At 42.7% G+C, this 24,598-nt stretch overlaps 2 protein-coding genes across 2 annotated transcripts in view; one reads left to right on the top strand and one right to left on the bottom strand.

The window, feature by feature from the left end:
- LOC114562714 (ras-GEF domain-containing family member 1C) overlaps window positions 1-11,945 on the bottom strand; it is a 63,595-nt gene extending 51,650 nt beyond the window's left edge. Inside the window, exon 1 of the mRNA XM_028589277.1 lies at window positions 11,671-11,945. The gene's annotated coding sequence lies outside the window, so the exon portion shown is untranslated. The remainder of the gene's footprint in view (window positions 1-11,670) is intronic.
- Window positions 11,946-21,411: 9,466 nt separating this feature from the next.
- On the top strand, window positions 21,412-24,425 carry LOC114563047 (uncharacterized). The gene is made up of 2 exons (XM_028589820.1): window positions 21,412-22,622; window positions 23,635-24,425. Exons 1-2 carry the CDS (start codon window positions 21,655-21,657, stop codon window positions 23,870-23,872), a joined length of 1,206 nt encoding a protein of 401 aa, XP_028445621.1. The 5' UTR covers window positions 21,412-21,654; the 3' UTR covers window positions 23,873-24,425.
- Window positions 24,426-24,598: the final 173 nt, after the last annotated feature.

Genomic DNA, 24,598 nt, shown 5'->3' with positions numbered 1-24,598 from the left:
TTAAAATGAGTACAAAAACGGTAGCGACGGAGTCACGTACCTTGGTTCCGTGTTTTTAGCAAGTGACAAAATCCTTCATTTTCCACAACGTTGTATGGACGCAGGTCTTTGCACATGAAGTAGGCGATGGCTTGAGTTATTTTCTTAGCTCGCTCTGAATTGGGAGGTAGCTTTGTCAAGCTAAGTGTGTCCAGTGTTGGTTGGTTTTTCAGCGGAGCTGGTTTAGCATTAGCTTTACCGTCCTCGGCTAACGCTAACTCTGGATGGTGGCGTGTGAGATGAGCCCTCATGTTTGTGGTATTCCCTGAGTATTTTATTTGCATACGACACTCCTTGCAAATCCCATGTCTCATGTCCATCTCAGTTGTCCCCTCCTTGTTAAAAAATCCGAAAAAAGTCCAAACACTTGATTTAAACGCAGATGGTGCATTTCTGATTTCTTTCTCTGACGCTGCCATGTTTATTTTATCTACATCCTCCTGCACGCTGACAGTCACCCCGCTGACCTCACCAGAAAACAAACAGCGCCATCTGGTGGACTGAATAAGCAATTGATTTTATTATTATTATACTACCAAAAAGTTAAATTCTGATGTGCAATTTAAATAATAAAAGATCGATACTTGGCGCCTGTGTATCGATACAGTATTGCCACGAGAAATATCGCGATACTATGCTGTATCGATTTTTTCCCCCACCCTAGTTGCTACTAGGGGGCGCTATGACTTTAAGTAAATATCGGCCATTATTTGTCCTCAGGGTTGGACTCTTATGAATCGTGAAAAATTTCGAGGTAATCGGACAACGTACACTGGAGTTACACCCACTTCCTGTTTCGGCGGCAAAACGCTCAAAATGGCTGCCCCGCCGCGGCCACGCCCTTTGACGAAAAGTTTTTCTTTTAACAACTTTTCATCTTTAACATCTTAAGATGGCACAGACCGAGTTTGAAGTTGATCGGATGAAATCTCTAGGAGGAGTTTGTTAAAGTACAACGTGGAAATGGCCAAAATCGCACTAATTTCGAACCTTGAAATCAAAATGGCGGACTTCCCGTTGGGTTTAGGGTATGGCTCTAATGAAGTGTTTTGTACATCTTGACATGTTACATATGTGTACCAAGTTCCGTGAGTCTACGTTAAACGCACTGCAGGGGCTCAATTTTCTTAACTTTCTAGGGGGCGCTAGCGAGCCATTTTTGTGCGCCTATTCCCAAAACCCGTAAAATACGTAAATTTTCACCAGACTTGATGCGACCGCCAAATTTGGTGAGTTTTTGAATATATTAAGCCCCTCAAAAAGCCAATTCATTTGAAGGGAAAATAATAGAAAGAAAGAAAGAAACAATAATTCCTTCAGTTTCAATAGGGCCTTCGCCGCTGTCGGCGCTCGGGCCCTAATGAATGCTGCTCTGGCAGGGTGAGGTGTGGGTGTGAAGGCCGCTCTGGAGCAAGGAGAAGGGAAAATGAATCAAAATTGGGACTATGGAAGGACATCTGTGCAGAAAGGCCCAAGAGGTGAATATCCTTATTACATTTTGATTGTGTGGGGGATACATGTTGCACACAGAGACACAGATATAGACATGGGCAGATGCATACAACACATGCAGACACAAGGGAACAAAATACAATCACCAGTTGTCTCATTGAGAATAACCACAGGCAAATTCATTCTGAGGTACATTATTAGTTTACTGTACGTGCCCTCCCTGTGAGCATGGCGTGTTATTGTGAGATATTTTCTCCTCAGCCCATGGTGACTTACAAAGCCCACCTGCATCTATGTTTGACTCCCTTCCCCTCTGTTGTCATATCTGATAAGTCATCATCACAGAAATACAAGACAATAAAATGTCCATTTTTGGTGTTTTACTCAATACGCACATCTGCCTCCTTGCTTTTCACTTTTTTCAAATCCTAATCTTGTTGTTTGTGTGTCGTTCTTTGTTTCTGGATGATGCCTTTTTCCTTAACAGGTCTTCAGCTATGTCTTCAAAGCAACCTTTCCAGCGACAGAGCTTGGACCCATCGTTTTGGGTTAATAAACCCTTTTTATGCTCATTACGCTTTCAAACCCACTTAATGGGCAATTTGAAAGCTTTGTGTATTTGTTAGAAAGCAGGGTTTTCAAGACCACAGGCGGTCAATAAGCTTGACCAGAGGAAATGTTTTTAAAGGTTATTGAGGGAAAATAGACAAAAACCAAAAACGCTAAGGAGACCTAAAAGCATTAAGCTCATACATTACCTCAGTCTGGGAGGTTAGAGGAGGCTGAAAGCACTTGGGGCCAGAGAGGCAGACAGACTGACTGCGTCTAGGGTCTGAACCCAGATCTACATCTAGATCCAGGCCATTCCAAACCGCCTGGCTCTGGCTGTCCACCAGCAGAAAGCCCTCCCTTACAACACACAGATGCTGCAGACTGTGGTCTTATACTTAACAGACAGATATATTTCTACAGTATCAAACTGGGACTTTTTGTAGTGGTGATGGGAATGAGGTGATGCACAGTGGGAAGGTGTGTGTGTGTGTGTGTGTGTGTGTGTGTGTGTGTGTGTGTGTGTGTGTGTGTGTGTGTGTGTGTGTGTGTGTGTGTGTGTGTGTGTGTGCCTTCCATTAGATGGTGTTAGATACTGAACCTCTGCTCTGTCCCAGGAGTGACAGCAGATTGAGCTGAGAAAATTACCCAGAGAGCGGTGTGGTGTGGTGTGCATCCGGCCCAGTTTCTGATGCATGAGTGATCTATAAATTCTCTCTGTGCTTCGGGGAGAGAATTTTTAGCATATTTATGTTTCCCTGAACATGAGTGTCAGGGGGGACAAGCGCATCACCACCACAACATTTCAGGTCAGTAATACAGTCACACCAAGAAAGAGGAAAGCGAGAGAAATTAACAAAGACATGGCAACCCCACAATCTTGTGCAACCTTCTCACAAGGTAATACAGCAAAAAGAGCAAAGACAAACAATTGTGCCAAACGTGACACAAGATAATATTAATATAGGTTGCTTCAGGTGGTGTCTTGGACTTTAAATTAATGTGTATACTGTATATAAAAAGTATATATTAGTATATATTATATATTATCAACCGATAATGTTTTTTCAAGGCCGATTAGTTAATAGTTAATAAATAATATGAATAAATTTTTGGAAGAGATATGCACATACAGTGAAAATTAAAATCTTTAAATCAAAATTAACGTTTTTGGAATGTTACAAACTCCAACACAAAACTTTGTTTAAATGCTTTAAAGAAATGATTTAATAAATTAGAAACTTTCAACATAATACCCAGTAAAAGATAGTCAGATAGTGTTGTGGGCGGGACATTAAGTCACACTCAGTGGTGAGTGAAACCGTAACAGAGGGACAAACACAGAAGTAGCACACTTTTTAATCAATCAAATTTATCGGTTATCAGGCAAATAAAACACCGAAAGAAAACGGCCTGATAATCGGCCAGGGCCGATAATCGATCTATCCCTAGTATATATTGCTTATCATGTACCACTAGGAATGACCTACTGACCTGTCCACATACTTTTGTGTACTTTTAGTCTACAGCTGTCTTTTATGGTGTCAGCTAGGCACCTTAGTTCCATCCATCCATCCATCCATCTTCGTCTGCTTATCCGGTATCGGGTCGCGGGGGGAGCAGCTCCAGCAGGGGACCCCAAACTTCCCTTTCCCGAGCAACATTAACCAGCTCCGACTGGGGGATCCCGAGGCGTTCCCAGGCCAGGTTGGAGATATAATCCCTCCACCTAGTCCTGGGTCTTCCCCGAGGCCTCCTCCCAACTGGACGTGCCTGGAACACCTCCCTAGGAAGGCGCCCAGGGGGCATTCTTACCAGATGCCCGAACCAACTCAACTGGCTCCTTTCAACGCGAAGGAGCAGCGGCTCTACTCCGAGCTCCTCACGGATGACTGAGCTTCTCACCCTATCTCTAAGGGAGACGCCAGCCACCCTCCTGAGGAAACCCATTTCGGCCGCTTGTACCCTGGATCTCGTTCTTTCGGTCATGACCCAGACTTCATGACCATAGGTGAGGGTAGGAACGAAAACTGACCGGTAGATCGAGAGCTTTGCCTTCTGGCTCAGCTCTCTTTTTTCGCCAACGGTGCGATAAATTGAATGTAATACCGCACCCGCTGCGCCGATTCTCCGACCAATCTCCCGCTCCATTGTCCCCTCACTCGCGAACAAAACCCCAAGGTACTTGAACTCCTTCACTTGGGGTAAGGACTCATTCCCTACCTGGAGTAGGCACTCCATCGGTTTCCTGCTGAGAACCATGGCCTCAGATTTACAGGTGCTGATCCTCATCCCAGCCGCTTCACACTCGGCTACGAACCGATCTAGTGAGTGCTGAAGGTTGCAGGCCGATGACGCCATCAGGACCACATCATCTGCAAAGAGCAGCGATGAAATCCCCAGTCACCGAACCGCAACCCCTCCCCACCCCGACCACGCCTCGATATCCTGTCCATAAATGTTACAAACAGGATTGGTGACAAAGCGCAGCCCTGGCGGAGGCCAACCCTCACCTGAAACGAGTCCGACTTAATGCAGAGAACCCGGACACAGCTCTCACTTTGGTCGTACAGAGATTGGATGGCCCTGAGAAGAGACCCCCTCACCCCATACTCCCGTAGCACCTCCCACAGTATCTCCCGGGGGACCCGGTCATACGCCTTTTCCAGATCCACAAAACACATGTAGACCGGTTGGGCATACTCCCAGGCTCCCTCCAGGATCCTTGCGAGAGTGAAGAGCTGGTCCATTGTTCCACGACCAGGATGGAATCGGCATTGTTCCTCTTCAACCCGAGGTTCGACTATCGGCCAAACCCTCCTTTCCAGCACCTTGGAGTAGACTTTACCAGGGAGGCTGAGAAGTGTGATACCCCTGTAATTGGCACACACCCTCTGGTCCCCCTTTTTAAAAAGGGGAACCACCACCCCGGTCTGTCACTCCTTTGGCACTGTCCCAGACTTCCACGCAATGTTGAAGAGGCGTGTCAACCAGGACAGCCCCTCCACACCCAGAGCCTTGAGCATTTCTGGACGGATCTCATCAATCCCAGGGGCTTTGCCACTGTGGAGTTGTTTGACTACATCAGTGTTCCCCGCTTCCCCCTCCTGAGGTGGCGAACAGTTTTCCAGAAGCACCTTGGTGCCGACCAAAAGTCCTTCTCCATGTCTTCTCCAAACTTCTCCCACACCCGTTGCTTTGCCTCTTTCACGGCAGAGGCTGCAGCCCTTCGGTACCCTGCAACCGCCTCCGGAGTCCTCTGGGATAACATATCCCGGAAAAATTCCTTCAGTCGGACGGCTTCCCTGACCACCGGTGTCCACCACGGTGTTCTTGGGTTACCGCCCCTTGAGGCACCTAAGACCACAGCTCCTCGCCGCAGCTTCAGCAATGGAAACTTTGAACATTGTCCACTCGGGTTCAATCCCCCCCGCCTCCACATGCACGAAAAGCTCCGCCGGAGGTGTGAGTTGAAAGTCGGTCGGACAGGGGCCTCCTCCAGACGTTCCCAATTTACCCGCACTACCCGTTTGGGCTTACCAGGTCTGTCCAGAGTCTTCCCCCACCCCCTGACCCAACTCACCACCAGATGGTGATCAGTTGACAGCTCCATCATTGCCCACATGCGCGTTGAAGTCCCCCAGCAGAACAATGGAGTCCCCCACTGGAGCCCCATGCAGGACTCCAGTCAAGGTCTCCAGTCAATTGGAACCTTAGTTCCAATTAAGGCAAATCTTAATGCTATTTTGATAGAAGTGTACATTGAAATTTGAGGTTTGGGGAAGGCTCAATTCTGTTTTTAACATAACTTTGTCCCCATGCACAAAGCAGGGTCCATTAAGAAATGGTTGAATGTTTTTTTGTGAAAAACTCCACCCTGCTGCCCTTTGCTGCGTGTCATTCCCTATCTCTCTCCCCCTTTCATATCTATCCACTTTCTAATAAAGGAAAAGCCCCCAAAAAAAAAAAAAATCTTAATAAAAATAAGTCCTGTTATCCAGCATCCAAAACATCTTATTGTCCAACAATCCCACATAGGTGTAAAGTTTGAGAGTCCCTTTACTTTGTTCAGGTGTCCACATAATTGTTTTTTTTTATATTTGGCTCAAATGTCATTCAGAATCTCATAATTCGAAAGTTTAACATTAACAGGAATATTTACAACAGATACTCAGGGGAGAAGCTCAAATTTACAGGACATAGAGTCCAAGTTTTGGCTTAGTAGTAGTTTGTACCACTAGCATTTGTTTATCTATATGTATTTTCTCATGGAGGATTTCTTTCATTGCTATTTCTGGAAGACATAACACTGGAGTTTTCTGTCCATATTCTGAATTCACTGTATCCACTGTACCGGAGAGTACAATATGAGCAGACTATTATATAACCAAGATAAGGCCACATTTATTTTGTTGGCATTCAACAACTACAGCTGAGCCTCGGTCATAGGGGAAACCTCATTCTAAGCGCAGTTGTTGAATGCTAACGATACTTGTTGCTTTATCTTGGTTAAAATGGTCAAAATTTAATTTCAAGCACAGTAGCTTATACCCATTTAGCTTCAACATGTGAAAAAAAAAAAAAAAACTCCCCATCATGTTTCAGATTTTAAGAAAAACAAAAAAAAAACCAAAAAGATCCTGGTCTAGCACAGAGGCTAGCTTGAAAAGGGGGGGACTTCATCTCCCTACAATAATTCCATTGTAGTCTCCTGTGGAAGAATAGCAATAGCATATCTTGTCCAGATAGTGCTCTATACTCTGACATAGCCCTATCTCATGCATAGTGAATAAGAGGCTATACAGAGAGTTAATGAGTGACCAGCGACAGGGAAATAGCCAAGAGGAACGCAATGACTGACATGTTTGAAAGTAGGTCGCAGGATATTTTCTACATTGAGTTTTTACCCAGCTGAATTCCATCCATCCACCTCCTCCTCCTCCTGTGTCTCTCCAATCTAAGCCATTTCTTCCTCCCCCATCTCTCTCTCTCTCTCTCTCTCTCTCTCTCACTCCCTCACCCTCTCCTCCACCGCCCATTCATTGTTACCTAACTCTGCCTCTCTCCCTGTCCTTCCATCTCTCAGAAAATCCCTTTAACAGAGTGAGAAACCTTTTCCTCTCCTCCTTCAGGCATCTATTTGGCGCAGTTAATGGATAGTTGAGAAATGACTACCGGCAACGGGGGAGGAAGGAGGAAGAGGAGGGCTGGCGTGGGCTCCTCTTTTGTCTGTAAAATACTATGGATAGGAGACAGGCCAAATCTCATCACAGCCCTTTAGAAAAGCTCTGGACACATTTTCATACAGCACACATACCAATATGTGCTCTACTGAATTTGATTTCTTGGAAATAAGAGCTATGAATCATGGTTTAAGAAGTCAAACTGTCTAAAATGATAGCTCTTTCAAACAAGGTTTACCTTTAGAGAGGAGGCACTGTAGACAGGGGAGCCTTTCCAATGTGACAGGAACCTTTTGAGAGACCTGGCTCACATACTCTATGTTTTTACTCTCTCTGTCCTTCCTCATCATCGGTTTCCCGCTCTCTTTAATAGGTCAATTTAGATTTCTCTCGCTCTGACAGCACTTCGTAGCTTTCCTCCCTCTCCTCTCCCGTCCTTCTTCTCTTTCTCTCCTCCATTACTCTCCGTCTGTGGTTCTGTGGCTGGCTTGTTGCCTCCTCTACTCCTTGCCTGTCTCAATGTGGATCTAATGGTTAAATAATGACTAATAATGAATCTCATCTTTAACTGCTGGCTGATCAGGGTATGAAGTCTCTGTAATCCTTCTCTGGGTACTAATTGATTTCCTGAATAGGAGGCCTAATAAGATCCATGGGAAAAGTCATTAAGAGTGTGTAAGACTGAGGCCTCTTATGAAACATACAATTACACAAAAGGGAAGAGGATACCTCTCCGCAAATGTGATAAACAGGCAAAGCTTGTGCAGAAAGAAATGAATGTGGTAAAAAATGAGAAGCTCAGGTACAAATAACACCTCCAGCTACTTCAGCAATCCTGGTTTGCTCTGACACATGTTCACTGATTACAAGAACACCTCAGTGGCTTCAGCAAGTTGCTGGGAACTTGATTATAAAGTATAAAACGAGAATACATATATTATGATGGAATAACAATAAATATTGTAGTAGAAGTCATGTGTCTATAATATAAAAAAATAGCTTCACATATTTTTTTGAGGGGGAAAAAAACAGAAAGACAGTTTGAAATTGGAGAACAAACAGACGAGTTGAGACGAAAAAGTAACGCAAATAAAAAAACATGGTGTTTACAACAACATTACTATTAACAATATGTGGCGGAACGAGACAAAAATAGTGTAGCCTAATAAAAGCTGAAATAATGAACCACTTTTTTCAACTGTAAATGGGCACAAGATTTTGCAGACCACATTTGTGTTTCAACCTTGACCCTCTTACTATAGTTGTATGTACACACCGATTTTCTACGCCAAAAGTACAAGTCATACTATCAACACTACGCTCTTCACACTTTAAGATGTCCTTAACTAGGTTTAGGGCTGGGAAAAAAATCAATTTGATTTAAAAATCAAGTTGGGAGGTCAAATCGATTCATATTTTCTCTAACTAGCTCTAACTAGGGTATTAATATGAGGGATTGGTTCTCTGCATTTCAATCTAACCAATGACAGTTGGGTCTGGTGTTCACAGGTGGGAAAAACCAGCTGATGATGCCTGAGCTGTGACCCGGTTCCAAACTACATATAACATCTAAGCAGGTTTTGCTGTGGCCAGGATAGCTCAGTCGGTAGAGCGGGCGCACATATACAGAGATTTATGCCTCGATGCAGAAGGTCCAGGGTTTGATTACGACCCGGGACGATTTCCTGCATGTCTTACCCCCCCTTCTCTCTCTCTTTTATTGCTTTCCTATCATGAAAGGCGGAAATGCCCCAAAAAGAATCTTAATAAAATAACCTAGGGCCCTGCTCACAGCTGCATGAGAATGAAACCACTTGTGATGAAATAGAGGTGAAACACCTCAAGCGCAAAAACATTATGCTATAAAAAAAAATGACTTTACAGTACATTGTGTATTTATAGTGTGGAATAGGCCTTGATCACAGAGACATTTTGACATAGTAGGGGGACAAAAGGGACAAAAGCACAGGTGTAAATGAATGATCGCTGAATTTAATTTAGCTGCTTCACCAGAGTCCTGGTATTGTGCACCCTGGCTCACTGTCACACAAGACAATTGAGTCATTGTTAATGTTATTAGTTACACCTGTGCTTTTCCTGCTATGCAAAGTTGAACTGTGTGCAGTAAAAAAAAGGCCAACTGGGACGGAATTATGGACAGAGGAATGGTGGGCAAGCAAGAGCAAAGGACGAAGAGAGCAAGCGAGACAACTGTAACATTAGAGTGTCTTGATTGTCATGTAACAAGGCTGTAATGTCTGTGATAGGTATACTTTACAGAGGGCAGCGTGAATGATGTGGCCTTGTATCCATCAGCATGTAATAATACCTCATGAATCAATATGGAGAGGTGGAATGGCGTAGACCAGATGTGAGCTGGCATTAAAATGTGAATGCCCCTCATGCTGTTACACAATGTTTGGTTACACTTTACTTGAAGGTATCTACATAAGAGTGACATAACACTGTCATGAACGTGTCATAACCATTATAAACAAGTCATAAACGTTTATGACATAACGCTTCTGTCATTAAGTGTCATTCAATTTTTGTCATGATAAATTAGATCAATCTAACTTGTCAATCCGAGAGATTCTAAAATGAGACTTTATACGGAGGGCAATTTACCACAACTTCTAATTTGTTCTCACTGATGCAAATAGAAAAAATATTTCAATTGTTCTGCCCGACACATATTCTGATGGGAACCAAATCTCAGAAATCTTAAAAAAAAAAGAAGAAAGCCTGTTCCTGAGGACGAGAAGAGAAAAATTTGGGAGGAGAGAGCAGGGAGTGAGAACTCGTGTGTGCAAACGAGACAGAGACAGAGCGGGAAGAGAAAGAAAGCATTATATTCAATAATTTGATCTTATATGGATACCCTGTAAGCTTGAATGAGCCTATTTCCTGTCATTGTGTGAGAGAATTTAAAGAGCTTCTGATGAATAGGCTCATGCAGCAGCAGGTACATTAAAATAACAGTCTCTGCCTATTAAATCTCCGCTTTGTGGTCTCCCTGCACTCATAACCACATCTTGTAGAAGATAAGACTACTTCTATTTATACCTGGGTATTTGCTCATGGAAGGATTCATAAAGGTTTGGGAATTATGTGTGACAGATGGAGTATTGGTCTTCTTATTGTGCGCCCTAAAACGCTTCTGCGCCCTTCCCAGGAATTTCAATGACTATCCAGAGAAGGAAGCAAACAATTGCTATGCGAATCTTTTATTATTGTCATTTGGAGCATAAATCTCCACTGAGCCAGGATTAAAGAGCAAGCGGTCTTTCTATAGATAGCAAATGTCTGTGCCTGCAGGGCTGGAAGAGGTAGGTGTGCAGAACCACACACAGATAGTCAGTTGAGTGTGTGATCATCAGCCCTCCCACTAAGAAAGACAGCAGTGTGAAACAGAGACACATATGCCTCTGGCTCTTCTTAGAGTTGCTTCCACTCAGCTTAATCTTTGCTTTCCAGTCTCTCCTTCTAGTTTAGCACTCTTTCTCTACTCAACAACTACAGCAGCAGTTGAGCAGAAACAGATCTATATCCAGAAAACAGACAGCTGGGATTAACAACCAGTCGGTTTTGAAGGTAAAACATTGCTTGCTGTTGTCAGCTTTACAGTCACACCAACATTTTTTTTTTTTTTTTTTTTTTTTTTTTTAAATCAGAAAGTAAATATTTGTTCATTTCAGTGTCCGGCAACGAGCAAAGCAATTATAAGCACACAATTGGAAGCACTTCCTTAAAGGCTTCCCGTTGTAACAGTTGTATCATTAATATTTAGCTTAGGTTGTCAAAATGACCAAATAAAGAGCTGTTTTCCCCTGAAATCACTCTGCTGCAGACTTGACAAAGTGACTAGAGCTCAAGTGAACTGTGATAGCCTCTCTGTGTCAGAGAGAGAGAGAGAGAGAGAGAGAGAGAATGTATGTATCACCCAGGGGTTGGAAATATTACTAGAACATAATAGGCCTACTCAAGTAAAATTAATTATCAAAGTAAAGAACACATTTGGGCTACACAATAAAGAACAGTAACATGTCCATATACACAATACACCACATAACCCTATGTCCAATCCAACAACATATAGACCACTTTGCAGCCTGTGAATTAACCGCCTTCCTCGGTGTAACGTCACTAGAATTAACCGGAAAAGAGACACAACTCAGATAAGGAATCAAAAATGTCCAAATAATAAAGAGCTGTGGACACCAGGGCTGGTGCAATATGTATGATTAAACGTCTGCACCCTCAAACCTGACCCTTCTTATAGAATAAACTGCTGAATAATAGCATCACCGAGGCAGACAACACAGATGTATTTCAATATGAACTCCACAGCGACTGCAGCCACAGAAACTGCACACACATATTAAAGCAAAAAGAGAGCCGCGCAGTTTTTGTGCCGTAAACTTGTTCTTCTCTGTACCTTACTCACCTATCTGAACGCGAGTCTTGTCCTCCTCAAACTGCTCCAGTTTCAACTTCCCTGCTCGTTCATTCCCAATGCAGAAGTCCACTGGACCAGTCCATTCAGCCTGTCTGTCCCAATATAACCAGTTCCAGTCTCTCTGTCCCACTGCCTGCTCAATGTTTTCAAACATGTTGAACTGAATGCGGCTCTGCCATCACAACTGTGTCAGAGGTTTTTTGTCACAAACAGCAGGAAGGCCTCAAAAACACCTCACTGAAGGTAGTTCCTCAGTGAACGCAGAAGCCTCTTAGCATTTAGCATACTAGCCAGACCCAGAATGCACCTGTGGGCGTGTTTGATTTGGGTCACTGAGCTTGCTTTGCCGGGTGGTGCATTTTTTAATTGTATGATTGCTTCCACCATTTTGGACTTTTTTGTGTGAAGATTAGATGAAATATTTCATCATATCTTTACCAAACTTGGTAGGCCTACATATCATAATATCATATCTTTTGTTTTTGTTTTTGGGTATCACTTAATAACTACCGTTTGTCTGTAATTGGTTATCAAACTTTTGAAGGTGTGGCCTGAAATCATGCAATTCTTTCCACAGGGGGCGCTACAGTAACATTAAAATTCGTGCCCTTTATTTAGAGAGTGTGGCCAACTTAAATCATGGGCGCCATATTGGATACCAACGTAAGATGACTCTACTGTGTAACCTTATGGGGTGGATATGCTATCTTGAAATTAATCGCTTATTTTCACCTTAAACAGGCATATACATGATCAACGTTTGTCAATATGTAAAAGGCCCTTACGGAAATATTCCAGTGTATATTTACCTATTATATCGTAAATGGGCCTCAAAAAAATGCCCAATGTAGTGAGTGACCACGTTGCCTAATAAGTCTCTGAGCAGTGTATACCTTTCTAATGTCCGCTAGCATACAGGCTAACTATAGCTAGCTTTGTGTGTAATGTATCAAAAACCCACCCATCTCAGAGGAGCGAAGGTCAATATTTAACTCAATAAAATGATGGTACAAAAGGAGCACTAACGCCACAGGTCTTATGTTGACAACGTGGAGGCAGATATAGGAAACTCCGAAGGGAGTCGTAATATTTAGCTACCTAGCAGGCTAGGCTAACGCTGTTGCGCTGACGTTAGCAAACATTGGCGTAGCTGTCTAAGCTTGTGAAAAGCCGAACAACATCCCCTTCCAAGCTGTGTTTCACTTTCCCTCCAATATTATTATGAAGATAGGCTAATAAAGACACCTGGATTCGGTCGAGACCAAAAGCCATAGCTATGACTGTGGCAAGATCACAAGCATTTAGGCACATGGAGTGCTAGCGAAAAAGCTAACGCTAGCATAAGGCTAACTTCAAACTTCATTCATTTCTAAAGCAGTTTTAGAACTTTTTTGACAGCAATGTACACATTAACCATGGTATTACTATATTTGTCCTATGTAATTTGTTATCATATTGAAGACAGAAATTGACATTTACCTCACACAATAATGAACAGCTCCCATACTATTTGCCTTTTTGCTTCACGGGGGGACTTGTGAAATCTTTTGCCACTTCCCTGTCTTTCATTGCAGCCAAAAACAGTTGGGCCTTTTTTTCAGTGATTTATGAAATTTTTCCACTATTCCCTACACTATGTCAATGGGAATCAGATGAATGTTGGTATCAAACATGGAGTCCATGAAACACGTGACCACCTCGGAACCAATCGCATAACGGGATAGCTCAGAACATTCGATTCCCTAGTTGGCCACACTCTCTAAATAAAGGGCACTAATTAAAACATGATATTATTCTGTTGACTTTAATAAAATGAAACTTGGCAAACAAGTTCTTAGTTAACTGCCATATATCTTTAATATAATCCAGGGTAACCAAATTCAGCAAAAAGTTGTAAAAATGGGGTCTGTAGCATTTGATACAATTTCACCTGTAGGTTGCACCAACCTGTTGTTTCTTTTTAAAGGACATTTGTGTAATGTTCAATCCTGCGTTTAAAATTCTGACATTCAACATATAATACAAACTTAATTACTATCATTAAAATACTTACAAATGTAGAAATGTGTCCCTTGTACTTACTGTGAAAATGCAATAGCCTATATGTTTTGAGAATTTACAGGACTGTCATCAATAGATCAATCACCAGAAGCAACAGCAGCAAATGCAGCAATCACACACATTTTCTTTAGGAAATGCAAATATTCGAGTTAAGGTAGGTATATTTGGTTATTTTTTTACATATGCCGAGGTAAATGAGGCTTATCAGCTTTATCAGGACTTTTTTTATCTGCTTTAAAACAAAATGATTTTATTACAGCAACGTTACTTTACTTTTCTTCCACCCTTGCCGGCCAGCGTTGCACCAACAAAGCTTGAAACAAGCCATGTTATCTGCAGTAATTAACATATAAATGAATGCCATCCTACAGTGGGTGTTATAAGGAAGTTAAGGCTATAGATGACTGAAAAAAAGTTTTAGTTTCTATTGAGACATATGTGATTATAACATACAGTATGTAGTGTGAGGCAGCAGGCACACAGAGCCGGTTGTAAAATAAAGGTAGTGGCATCAATTTAAAAGTGTACTGAGAGGTGTTTCATTTGTGGCTTCACATAGCCTACAGAAGGTTAGACACCCAGTTTGTGTGTTCATTTGTGCTGAGATAAAAGGCAGAAATTCTACATAATCTATTTTGCTCTAAATTACATATAACAGCTGCCAACTCCTCTATTCTGTTCTTTTCTTTATACTCACCCATTCAAGTCTAACATCATGCTCTTTTCTCAATGCTATTTTTAAACTTCCCCAAAGTGATGTCAGAAGGAAATTCCAGTTTCTAAACATGCTGTGTGTGTAGTTTTGGCCATCATTTCTATATCTAACAATAACATTGCACTCATCAATTTATTTGCTGAAACTTGGTATGTGGCTGAGAACTTAGACCAAACATCACCTTAGACCATACAGTTTTTTTTACGATAATTTTTTGGGCTTTTCCACCTTTAATTTTTGACAGGACAGCTAGGCGAGAGAGAGGGGTAAGACATGCAGGATCGAGTCGGATTTTAAACCTGGAACTCTGCATCAAGGCATAAACCTATCAGTATATGTGCGCCTGCTCTACGCACTGATCCAACCGGGCCACAGACCATTCAGGTTTTAAACAACCCCTATAGACAAGGTTTTGTTTTTGGAAAGAAAATGAAGGTTAAGTACAAAATGATTACCCATCACAGTTTACTGGGTTATTTTCAGCTTCAACTTTGACCTACTGTACTTGCCTGTGTTTGTGTGCCAATGATGGATTATAACCAACATTTAAAGAATTCTTACTTTACTGTAGGTACCAACAAATATTGTTTCCAAATAAAGATCACAGCCTTTACTTTCTTACAATGGCCAAAAGTACAAAGATAAAGCTAAGTTGTAAAAAAAAATCACACTTTTTTCTTTAAAGTGATGGTTCGGAGTAATTTCACCCTAGGGTCCTTTGCACCATGACCTCGAGCCAAACACCCCCCCAGAAGCTTTTTTCTGAATAGCTTAGCGCAGGGGCTAATGGACCCATTGTTTGTATCTTGTAAATGACCCCACTAATAATGCCCGAAATGATACCAAACGTCTACAGTAGTACAAATAGGTTATGTATTCATAAAACGATGGATTGGAAAGTTTGTAAGTACACCAGAAGTTTATGTAAATAACACTTGCCTGCTGGCTTCTGCTGAATTTCTGGTGAAATTACTCCGAACCATCACTTTAAGAGATGTGTGAGATAGAGCAGCAGTGTTTCTGTGTGTCTGCTACAATAATAAATGCCGTGCACAGTTCCTGTCCGTTTACAGTGTAAACAGCACAGGAACGGCCTTCCTCCACTGTTCTCAGAGGGGGATGGGATCCTGGCAGCAGAAACGCATCTACAGTACACACACGCATGCAACCACACCATCAGCACAGATACAATCACCACCCGTGGAGTCATTATGACCGCTTTCCTATTTTCTCTTTTCTCTCTTCTCTGAGCCTATAAAGAGGGACCCCGGGTAAAACTGCTGCATAAATATGGCTTCAGGATTATGTCATATCTCGTGAGCGTGATAAAACATGCTCACAAGCAAACAATATAATTTCACATGCGCAGATATTACTCCTTGCGTATTCATTTAACAATCAAGAGTTGTACAGGCAGCTGCGAGCATGTTTTGTTGCGCTCGCCAGATATGACATAAACCTGACGCCATACATGAAGACCTGCTAACCTGGACAGTGTATAAATGCAGTACTACACTATCTCTCACGCACGCACAGACGCATGCGCACGCATGCACGCAGACACACACACATACACACACACACACACACACACATTTGCGAAAAGCCATGAAAAATGTGCTCATAAAAGTTTGCCTTCATTCAAACTTTTGTGTTCTGTGTTTGTGAAAATATCAGGTTTCAGCTCATGTGTGCAATCCACCCTGCTGACCTTTGACCCCTCACATTAGCTATTCCCATCATCATATTGTTTACTCTCCCAGACCCAATAAGCAGTTCCAGGACCGTCTCCCACGGTGACCGCGGGGCCGGCCAATCAGCGGAGCTCTCTCTGTGCTCTGTGCAAACTGGACTTGTTTCAAATGTGTGCTTAGCCACACACATGCACGCACGCACGCACAGACACACCGCAGGTCTGGGAGCCAACACTGAGCCCACATCGTGTTAAACTGAGAAAGTGTCATGCCCATTAGCCGCCAGCTAGAAGGTTGGATATGTCCTTACTCCTCACTAGGGCATGGAAAAGCTCCTGAGGTGCAATTACATTAGTACCCAGCTTTTAAGGATCACAATTTTTCATGTTGCTGTTTTCTTCACATTGTTTATTTTTGTATTGATTTGCTCTTTCCCTCTACATTCCTATCCTTCCCCTATCTTTCTCTTTCTCTATTGCTTGCTCCTGCCTTTCTGCTCATATAAAAGCATTTTTTATCCCATTTTTCTCTCCTGCCTTCCTTCAGCATTTTTTTTCTGCACGAATCAAGTGTAAGAGGTCAGTTTTAGCCCTTTTAATACCTATTTTCATGTTTCCAATGCCAGCTGAGGCCTCCACAGTGTAGAGGAGAGCATTGATTTGCTGTCTTCCTCGCTCATGTCTTCTCTATTTCCAGCAATCCTTTCCTTCTCCTTCTTCCTCCCTCGCTATGTCACCTCCACACACTCTGTATCTGTTTTTCTGTCTGCTCTACCGCCTCCTGCTCCACCTCCCACTGACAGATATACAGATATGACACATGCAGTCACTTCAAACATGCTCCTTCTCAAAGAGATCCTAGGAAGAGAGCTCTAGAGAAGCCCTGCATAAGTCATCAAATTGGCGGCATTTTTTTTACCTTCCATCTCCTGGCCTTGGTGCTGTTCTGTTTTCTTTCTACTCGCACAAATACCCCCCCCCCCACCCACCCTAATAGCTTTTCTGCTAGGGCCCACTCCCTTCAGTTGCTCCACATCTAACTTGTATTCTGTTTACTTTTCTTTTCCTTTTTTCATCTGTTTATTTCCATCATTTTAATCCTCACTCCTCTGCATCCAAAATATTTGTAATAATTGCTTTTACTCATAGATTTCCTCTTCCTTTATGCCCACCCAGGAATCTGACAGGACACTAATAACATCCCAGCTCCAAAAGGATTCCCACTGAAATTCTCTTTCCCTTGATTTCATTTTTTTTTTTTTTTTTTTTTTTTTATAGCTTGAGTAGAGTGAACATCTATCTCACCATACTCCGAGATGTCAGCTGTGTGATGCAAAATGGTGGTTGCATATATCCATATATACTGTATATCCATATAACACATGCATCAATTGCTCTGGGTTGCTGCCAGTCAGAAAGACAGGTTGGTTTGTTAAAGGTGTTGCTTCTCTCCCATCCTGTCTACTATATTCTAAAAAAAAAGTTGTTCCCATGGTAACTCTGCCAGGTCTGTTAATTGACTGTCAAAATGTGCGATGCTCCATGATGAGAAAAGAATCCTGCAAACAAAATGTACAGCATTGTATTAGTGGGTAAATTATCACATCGCACAGCTGCCTCAAGAGATGATAGCAAGAGCTATCTAATTAAAATGTTAATGATAAGAGCTAAAATTTAACTATAGAGCCTGTGGACACTCACACGCAGGCATGAACGTGTCACAAGTTTAAATGCACAGAGGGTATTAATTGATGCGTATAGTTTATAGTGGATACATGGCTTAAAAAAGCAATATAATCCAATTTAGCATAGCAGCAACATAACCTACCCACACATGGATACCAGTGACGCACATCTCCAATGTATAAATCTATGTGGGATTGTTTGATAGAGAGCATGCATGCATGTGAGTGAGTGCGTCTTGTTGCCTGAAGACACCTTGTCCGTGTTCTTAAATAATCCACAGTGGTGAATGAAACCCTGAAACAGACACTGGTTTAAAGTGGCTGAGAGTGAGGCACAGATGCTTCCTGACATGAAGAGTTATGACTCACCAGGGTCTGAGTTACAATCTGCACATGAGAAGAAAGTTCTACCCTGAAGAACACATAAAGGCCTGAATAACTAGTCCAGATGCCAACATGCATCAGAAATAAACAGATACCCATTATTGTGAAAACATAAATTCATTTGAATTTCATTCCGTATAAAATCAGTTTTAAATAGAAAATGGAACGTCACAGTATCACTTGATATTCTGATTTACTACAGTGAAACAATAGTTTATAAACTAAATACTATGAAAATCAATTAAGCCAACATGGACAGAAAATTCTTAAAATGCTGCGTATCTGCTGCTGCAGATGATGTAATATAGTCAAAAGCTCCAGAACAGTTACTACATGGACCGTAGGGGGAGACTGTTTTGTGAACTAAACATATTGAATGTAGGCTCCAGTGGTGGAGGTAACACTCAGATAATTTACTTATGTAAAAGTAGCAATTCCACACTATGGAAGTACTTCATTACAAGTAAAACTACTGCATTTAAAAAATGTAAGTATTAGCAACCAAATGCACTTTAAGTATCAAAAGTAAAAGTGCTCATAAAGCAAAATCGCCTCTGGCAGTGTTACATTTAAAAAAGCTTTTTTTTTCTCTATGAGATGTAGCAGTAAGGTAAAATAGTGTAAAAATGGAAATACTCAAAGTACAAGTACCTCAAAATTGTACTTAAGTACCATACAGTCCTTGAGTAAATGTGCTTAATTCCTTTCCACCACCGTTAATCTCTGAAACTCAGAATATTGGAACAAAAAACTGAATAAATGCTCCCTGCCTTCAAGCAATATACTTACAGCAGCATTAAAGTCGGACTCAGTGAGGTGTTGGGCTTTGTTTCCTTCGCTGAGAGCTGCTGAGGTGACTGAATATGAAACCATGGTTGTCTTAATAAAACATGAGTAAACAGCAAAGACACGGTATATAATCTACTCAGGTAGCACTGCAGCTATAAAGCACACACACACACACACGCACGCACACACACACACACACACACACACACACACACACACACACACACACACACACACACACAGGTTAGGGATCAGAGGAAAGAGAGGCAGGGATGTTAATCTCTCCAAAACACACCATCACATTACACACAAACTCTGCCTGCTTTCTTATCTCTCTTGCTGCCTATCTGCTCGACTCACTCACTCCCAACATCCACAGCCACACTTTCCCTGACTGGTCTTAGTTTTATACCCAGTGATGAATATGTATCCTGGATTACATATACCTTATGCCTCCCCATAACCAGTTAAAAGAGAAGCTGTCTGTGTGTTGCCCTTGGAAGCTTTGTCTGTTAGCAGACCCTGTCTCTTGTTAACAAAGGCCCTCCTCAATTACTCTCCATCGAGACACTTGCTAAAATAGCCACAGAGCCTTCCTCTCTCCGCAATCTTCCTCCATCCATCCACTTTATTATGTAGAACCATGGAGGATCTGTGTTGCCATGGATTCTGTCGCCATGGCTACAAACAACTACGCACATGTACAGGAAGTAGAGAAGGACGAATGAAAAGGGAGGGCCAGGGCGGTAAGGGGTCTTGGAGGAATCTTAACCTCTGTGTAGGTGTGAACAAGCTTTGATCACACACCTGGGGTCACAGGGTTCAGGACGAGGGGGTAAAGACGGTGAGGCATGTTCAATGACAGAAGGAGGTCAGGGCAAAGCCACAGAGGGGCATGAGCGAGATTAAAGCACATGTGTGGCATTCCAGCTGGTTGATTTCTGGATGGTGCCCCTGATATCTCAGAAGGGAACATCTCAGAGCATTTTCTGCACCTTAAGCACTACTACACTATTCTCATATTCCGAAAGCATCTCCCTCTATTAATTCGGGATGGCACAAGAAGGAAACTCTGCCCACATTTAAATCCTTCCACATACAAACAGATCAAATATTGTGATTCCTCCTCTCTGTGCAGCCTTGAAGGATGCAGGCTGATTTACATAGAGCAGATAAGAGTGGAGCTGTATCAGTGTTGACAGACAACTGAGTGTGTAATGCACCCGTGCAGAAATTAAGTTTGGAAGCGCGCCCTTGATTTGTGAAGCATTGCAGTGACACCAAGGCTATCGTGGAACACTTTGTTCTCAGTATTATATATTGAGTAAGTCGGTGCTCACGTGGTTACACAACGGTTTAAGAGACCTTACTTTCTTTATAATTTGTGCAGCATTTGACTGGAGGGGAGGACAGTGCCTGTATGATTGTTTCCTCTGATCAAGAGGAAGTACCTTTGATAGTAGTTCCTCCATTGCATCACCAATGACTAATGAGGGAATTCTTCATTGGGCTGTTTGATTGATAGTGAATCATCTGATCTTTATAAGGCTCCAAAACCAACCAACTCTCTACAACTCAAACATACTCCAAAGAAGTTATGAAACACAATTATACAAAGTTATACTAGAATTCAAAATATCTTAAATGATTTCAAGGTACACCGCCTATTGACACTAGAGGCTTTTCATAATGTTGATTATAGCTCCACCTTGTGGTTTTAAGACACACTGACCATGACACGAGTAAGAATTTGTGTGTCTTACTTCTTTTCTCTCTCCTATGCAAATTCCTCCTTTCATCCCTTTGTGTCCTTCAATTGCAACCCTGAAAAAACACAAAAACATCAGACACAAGTTTGCTCTCTACCATACAATGCCGGTTAAATCCATAACCTCCATGATTTGACACTATATGATGTATCACCTGGCTCCTGTCGTTGACAGCATTTCAATGGTTTAGTGCTGAGCGGCTCTCAAAGTGATAAGTGATGCACTGCAGCAGATTCGGTGGGGTGAACTCTGTCTACAGTATAAGCATGTGGCTTACACAATCTACAGTGTTAATGTAGACAGAGTGCATTTAAACAGAGAAGGAAAACCAACGAACCAGCCAAAGTAATAGGCCCATGTAATCCTAATAAGCACCGTAGAATTTTTATTTTTTATATTGTATCTTATCTTATATTGTATTTAAGTGTGCAGCTTTATGTGTTTTTGACAAATATTAAGTGCAGATTATGGGGTTAATTGTGTGTGCTTCACACTTTGTGCCCATGGCCACTGTCTATTTCTGTGGTTCCATTTATGTGTTACTGTCTTTAGGAATGAGCCAGACTATATTACACCCTGGGCCCTCCCTCAGAAGCTCTGCTAAAGCAACAGCTGATGTCAGTCCTGCTTAAAGACACACACATGGACTACAACCTGTCTGCCATTAGGCAGCAGCTTCAAGGGCACAGGCAGCCAAAGGGGAAGAGGGCTGCTACACCTTCCTCTCCCCACGACACATCAGCACTTGGCACAGGGGAGGCTCCATAGCACGCTCACAAATCCACAACTAAAGACTTAAATCCCAAGTTGCAGCAGGCAGAGAAGGGGAGGGCAGTTATCTAAGGCTCTCAGCACCCCCCTGTGCCTTGTTGGATCATGGAGCTGCACTGTCTTACTACTGAGACCCCAACCACAGCCAGCTCCTGCTCCACGGACCCCCTGTACGACAACTGCCCACCTTTTGCCAAGCCAGGGAGGGCCAGGGGAAAGGAAATGGAGAGTAGGGTTGTGTGCCCGGCTGTAACCAGACTCCCAGACCCCTGCAGCCCTCAGCCTGGTCTGGCCCCAGCTGTGGCTAAGGTTCCCACACTGGTCGATGGAGAAAGAGGGACTGGCGCCCGGCCAGATCACAGCTACTGCAGCTGGAGAGGAGGCCTGGGAAGACAGGGCTGGGAAGCAGAGCTGGGTCCAGGCATAAACAGAGCAAGAGGAGGAGAGAGAGGAGGAGGACAGATAGGTAGCTGGGGAGTTGAAGACAGAGCTCATCTGAACCAGAGCCCCAATCCATCCCAGAGCGAGGAGCACAGGAGTGCTCTTTCTCTGTACGATAACCTCCCCGACGCTGTCACCCCCGACAGCCTCCAAGAAGTCTTTGACATGGAAACGAGCTTCCAGGGGCACTGGCAGGAGCAAATGTACAAAGCATGGGCCCCTGAGCAGATCCAGGGACTGATGGACGTCGAGGGAGCGAGTGAAGACAAGAGCAACTGGTCCTCTTGTGAGATCATCCTCGCCGAAAGCGGTTCCAGTAACCAGGACCAGAATCCAGTCCAGGACAAGAAGCATGACAAGGAGCTAGAGCTGGACTCGGGATCCTGTGGATTTAAGCAGAGGGACCCAATGCCACCTCCCCCACGTCTTACAGGAAGTTCCCCTCAGCTATCCCAAGCTGGGTGCCAGGTTCTGTGGCCCCCAGCTGAAGCCCAGCAGCCATCCTGGTCTCCCAGGGTGCCTCCTCCCGTCCCCCTGGCAGACCCCTCCGCCAGTGCCCTCCGCAGCGTCCTCACTAGTCTCCAACAGCAAATAGTCCGACAGAGGGAGGAGTACGAGGCACGAATACTCAGGTAATGTTCATTATGTTTTGCCTTGCATTCCCATTTCAAACTACACAGCACACATAATCACGATACAGAGATTAGGCACACCATGTAAAAGACAAATGAAATGTCCTACATTTAATGTTCTTATGCTCTCGGCTTCAGTATTACACTTTCAGTTCACTGACTTGCCTATGAGAGTTTCCTAGCCCTTGGTGTATTTCCAGTGGAGGGTGACACAATGTTCCCAGGCCCACAAAGTGTGTGTGTCCACTCAGCTGTGCTGCTCTGTTCACTCAGTTGACCCCGAGCTTCACCCTATATCCTGTTTAGTTCAAAGCACACAGAGACCTTTAATTAGTTCCTTTAACATGTCCCAACATAGGCAGCACTAAGATTGTTACTAATTAAGTTCTAATTATACAGACCTTGATATGTGTTTTCAGTCTACTGTGGAAATCACATATTTTATGTTAATTACTTGGATGTGCCATATAATGTATGTTATTTTCCACCGACCTTATAGACACATTCACAATGTTTCCGGTTTCAGTGAAAGCGATTTGATTTTAATAGAAAAAAAACCAAGCACATCCTGTGTGGTTGACCTATAGAAACAGCCAATGGCACTGGAAAGAGAGCTAATTTAAGGGGCCATGCTGCTGACCTAGACACAACACATACCTCATTTATTACTGATATAGATAGATCAAGTCTCAGTGTAAGGTCACTAGTACTGGTTGGCAAGGACAGGAGGAAAAGGACAATTCTTTTAGCTTAACATAGAGCATAGGAAGGAGATAGATTTAATTTTACAATTTCAACCCATCCACCTGTTGTGCCTTTTCTAACCATATCAGACATCACGAATCAAACCTTCTAAAGCCAAAGAATCAACATACAAGTTACAGACTGATCTCTTCTCTCACTCTTGTTCAATGGTAGAAAAGCCTCACCCCGTCTTCAGCCTTTCATATACACCTAATCATTTCTATATTCTTAGTTTTTTCCTTTTTCTTCCTCGTGTCTTTACCATCAGCCTAGAGCAAAGAAATGAAGAGCTGCAGGTCGAGGTTGTTCGGTTGAAAACAAACCTCACACAGCAGCGACACTGGTACCAGGCTGTCCAGGCTAAGATCACCGAGTCTGAAATGAGCCGGGCCGCCGCAGAACTACGCAATGCAAGTCTGCAGAAGGAGATGGATCAGTTCTTTGACACCTTCGGAGAGCTCAACAATGAAGCCAAGAAGACAGAATATATCGTCAAGAGCTTTTGATAAAATAATACATGAATTGTTTGTGATGATACGAACAGTGTGTGCAAAAAGGAGAAAAGGGCACAAGACTGGCTAGTCTTTAAACTCTCGATAGGATCACGTATAGTAGTTTGTCACTATCTACGTGGAATATTTCCTTCCCTAATTAGGAAAAAGATGTAGTTATTTCTATTCTATTCTTAGTTATTCTAATAATCTGAGAAATATACAAAATAATCACTGAAAGAAAATGATCACTGATGTCCACTTTATTAGTTAAGGGCAGAAGATGTTGGCCAGGTGATTATATTGTAGTCATTGCATTCACACAGGACATCTCTGAAAATAAAAGGAGAGAGAAACTAAACAAAAATGTTGAGATGCACAGTGCATGCAATGGAGCTTTTTTCTGTTTTAAACATGGTAAAAGAGGTTCTGAGCATCCTTATCTGATATGATTTGTGGGAGTAAATGTGCCACTCCTCAGGTCATTTAAGGCATGACTAAAAGAAGAAGGTCATGGGTTTTGAAAAGGAAAATATGGTGTACAACAATAAAGTCCTCAGTGACTCCATAGTGTCATAATTCTGCATGTCCATCATACTATGGAATTAGTTCTGCAAAAAGCAGCTTCACAGTCCATTTCTCTCATCTTTGAAGTGTCCATCTTGAGTTCCAAGGTCCAGATTTCCACTCAGGACCCCACAGTCACATCCTCATTTTTAACCACGTCTGCTTTTTGTCGAG

Source organism: Perca flavescens, chromosome 10 (genome assembly GCF_004354835.1).
Source record: "Perca flavescens isolate YP-PL-M2 chromosome 10, PFLA_1.0, whole genome shotgun sequence".
NCBI lineage: Eukaryota > Metazoa > Chordata > Actinopteri > Perciformes > Percidae > Perca > Perca flavescens.
Note: the sequence above shows the minus strand (reverse complement) of the source record. Positions and strands in the feature narration are given on the sequence as shown.

Bases quoted from the DNA above. Each gene is read 5' to 3' on its own strand.
- LOC114563047 (XM_028589820.1), top strand. From the start codon at position 21,655: ATGGAGCTGCACTGTCTTACTACTGAGACCCCAACCACAGCCAGCTCC. The intron at 22,623-23,634 runs GTAATGTTCATT...CTTTACCATCAG, and splicing joins TACGAGGCACGAATACTCAG to CCTAGAGCAAAGAAATGAAG.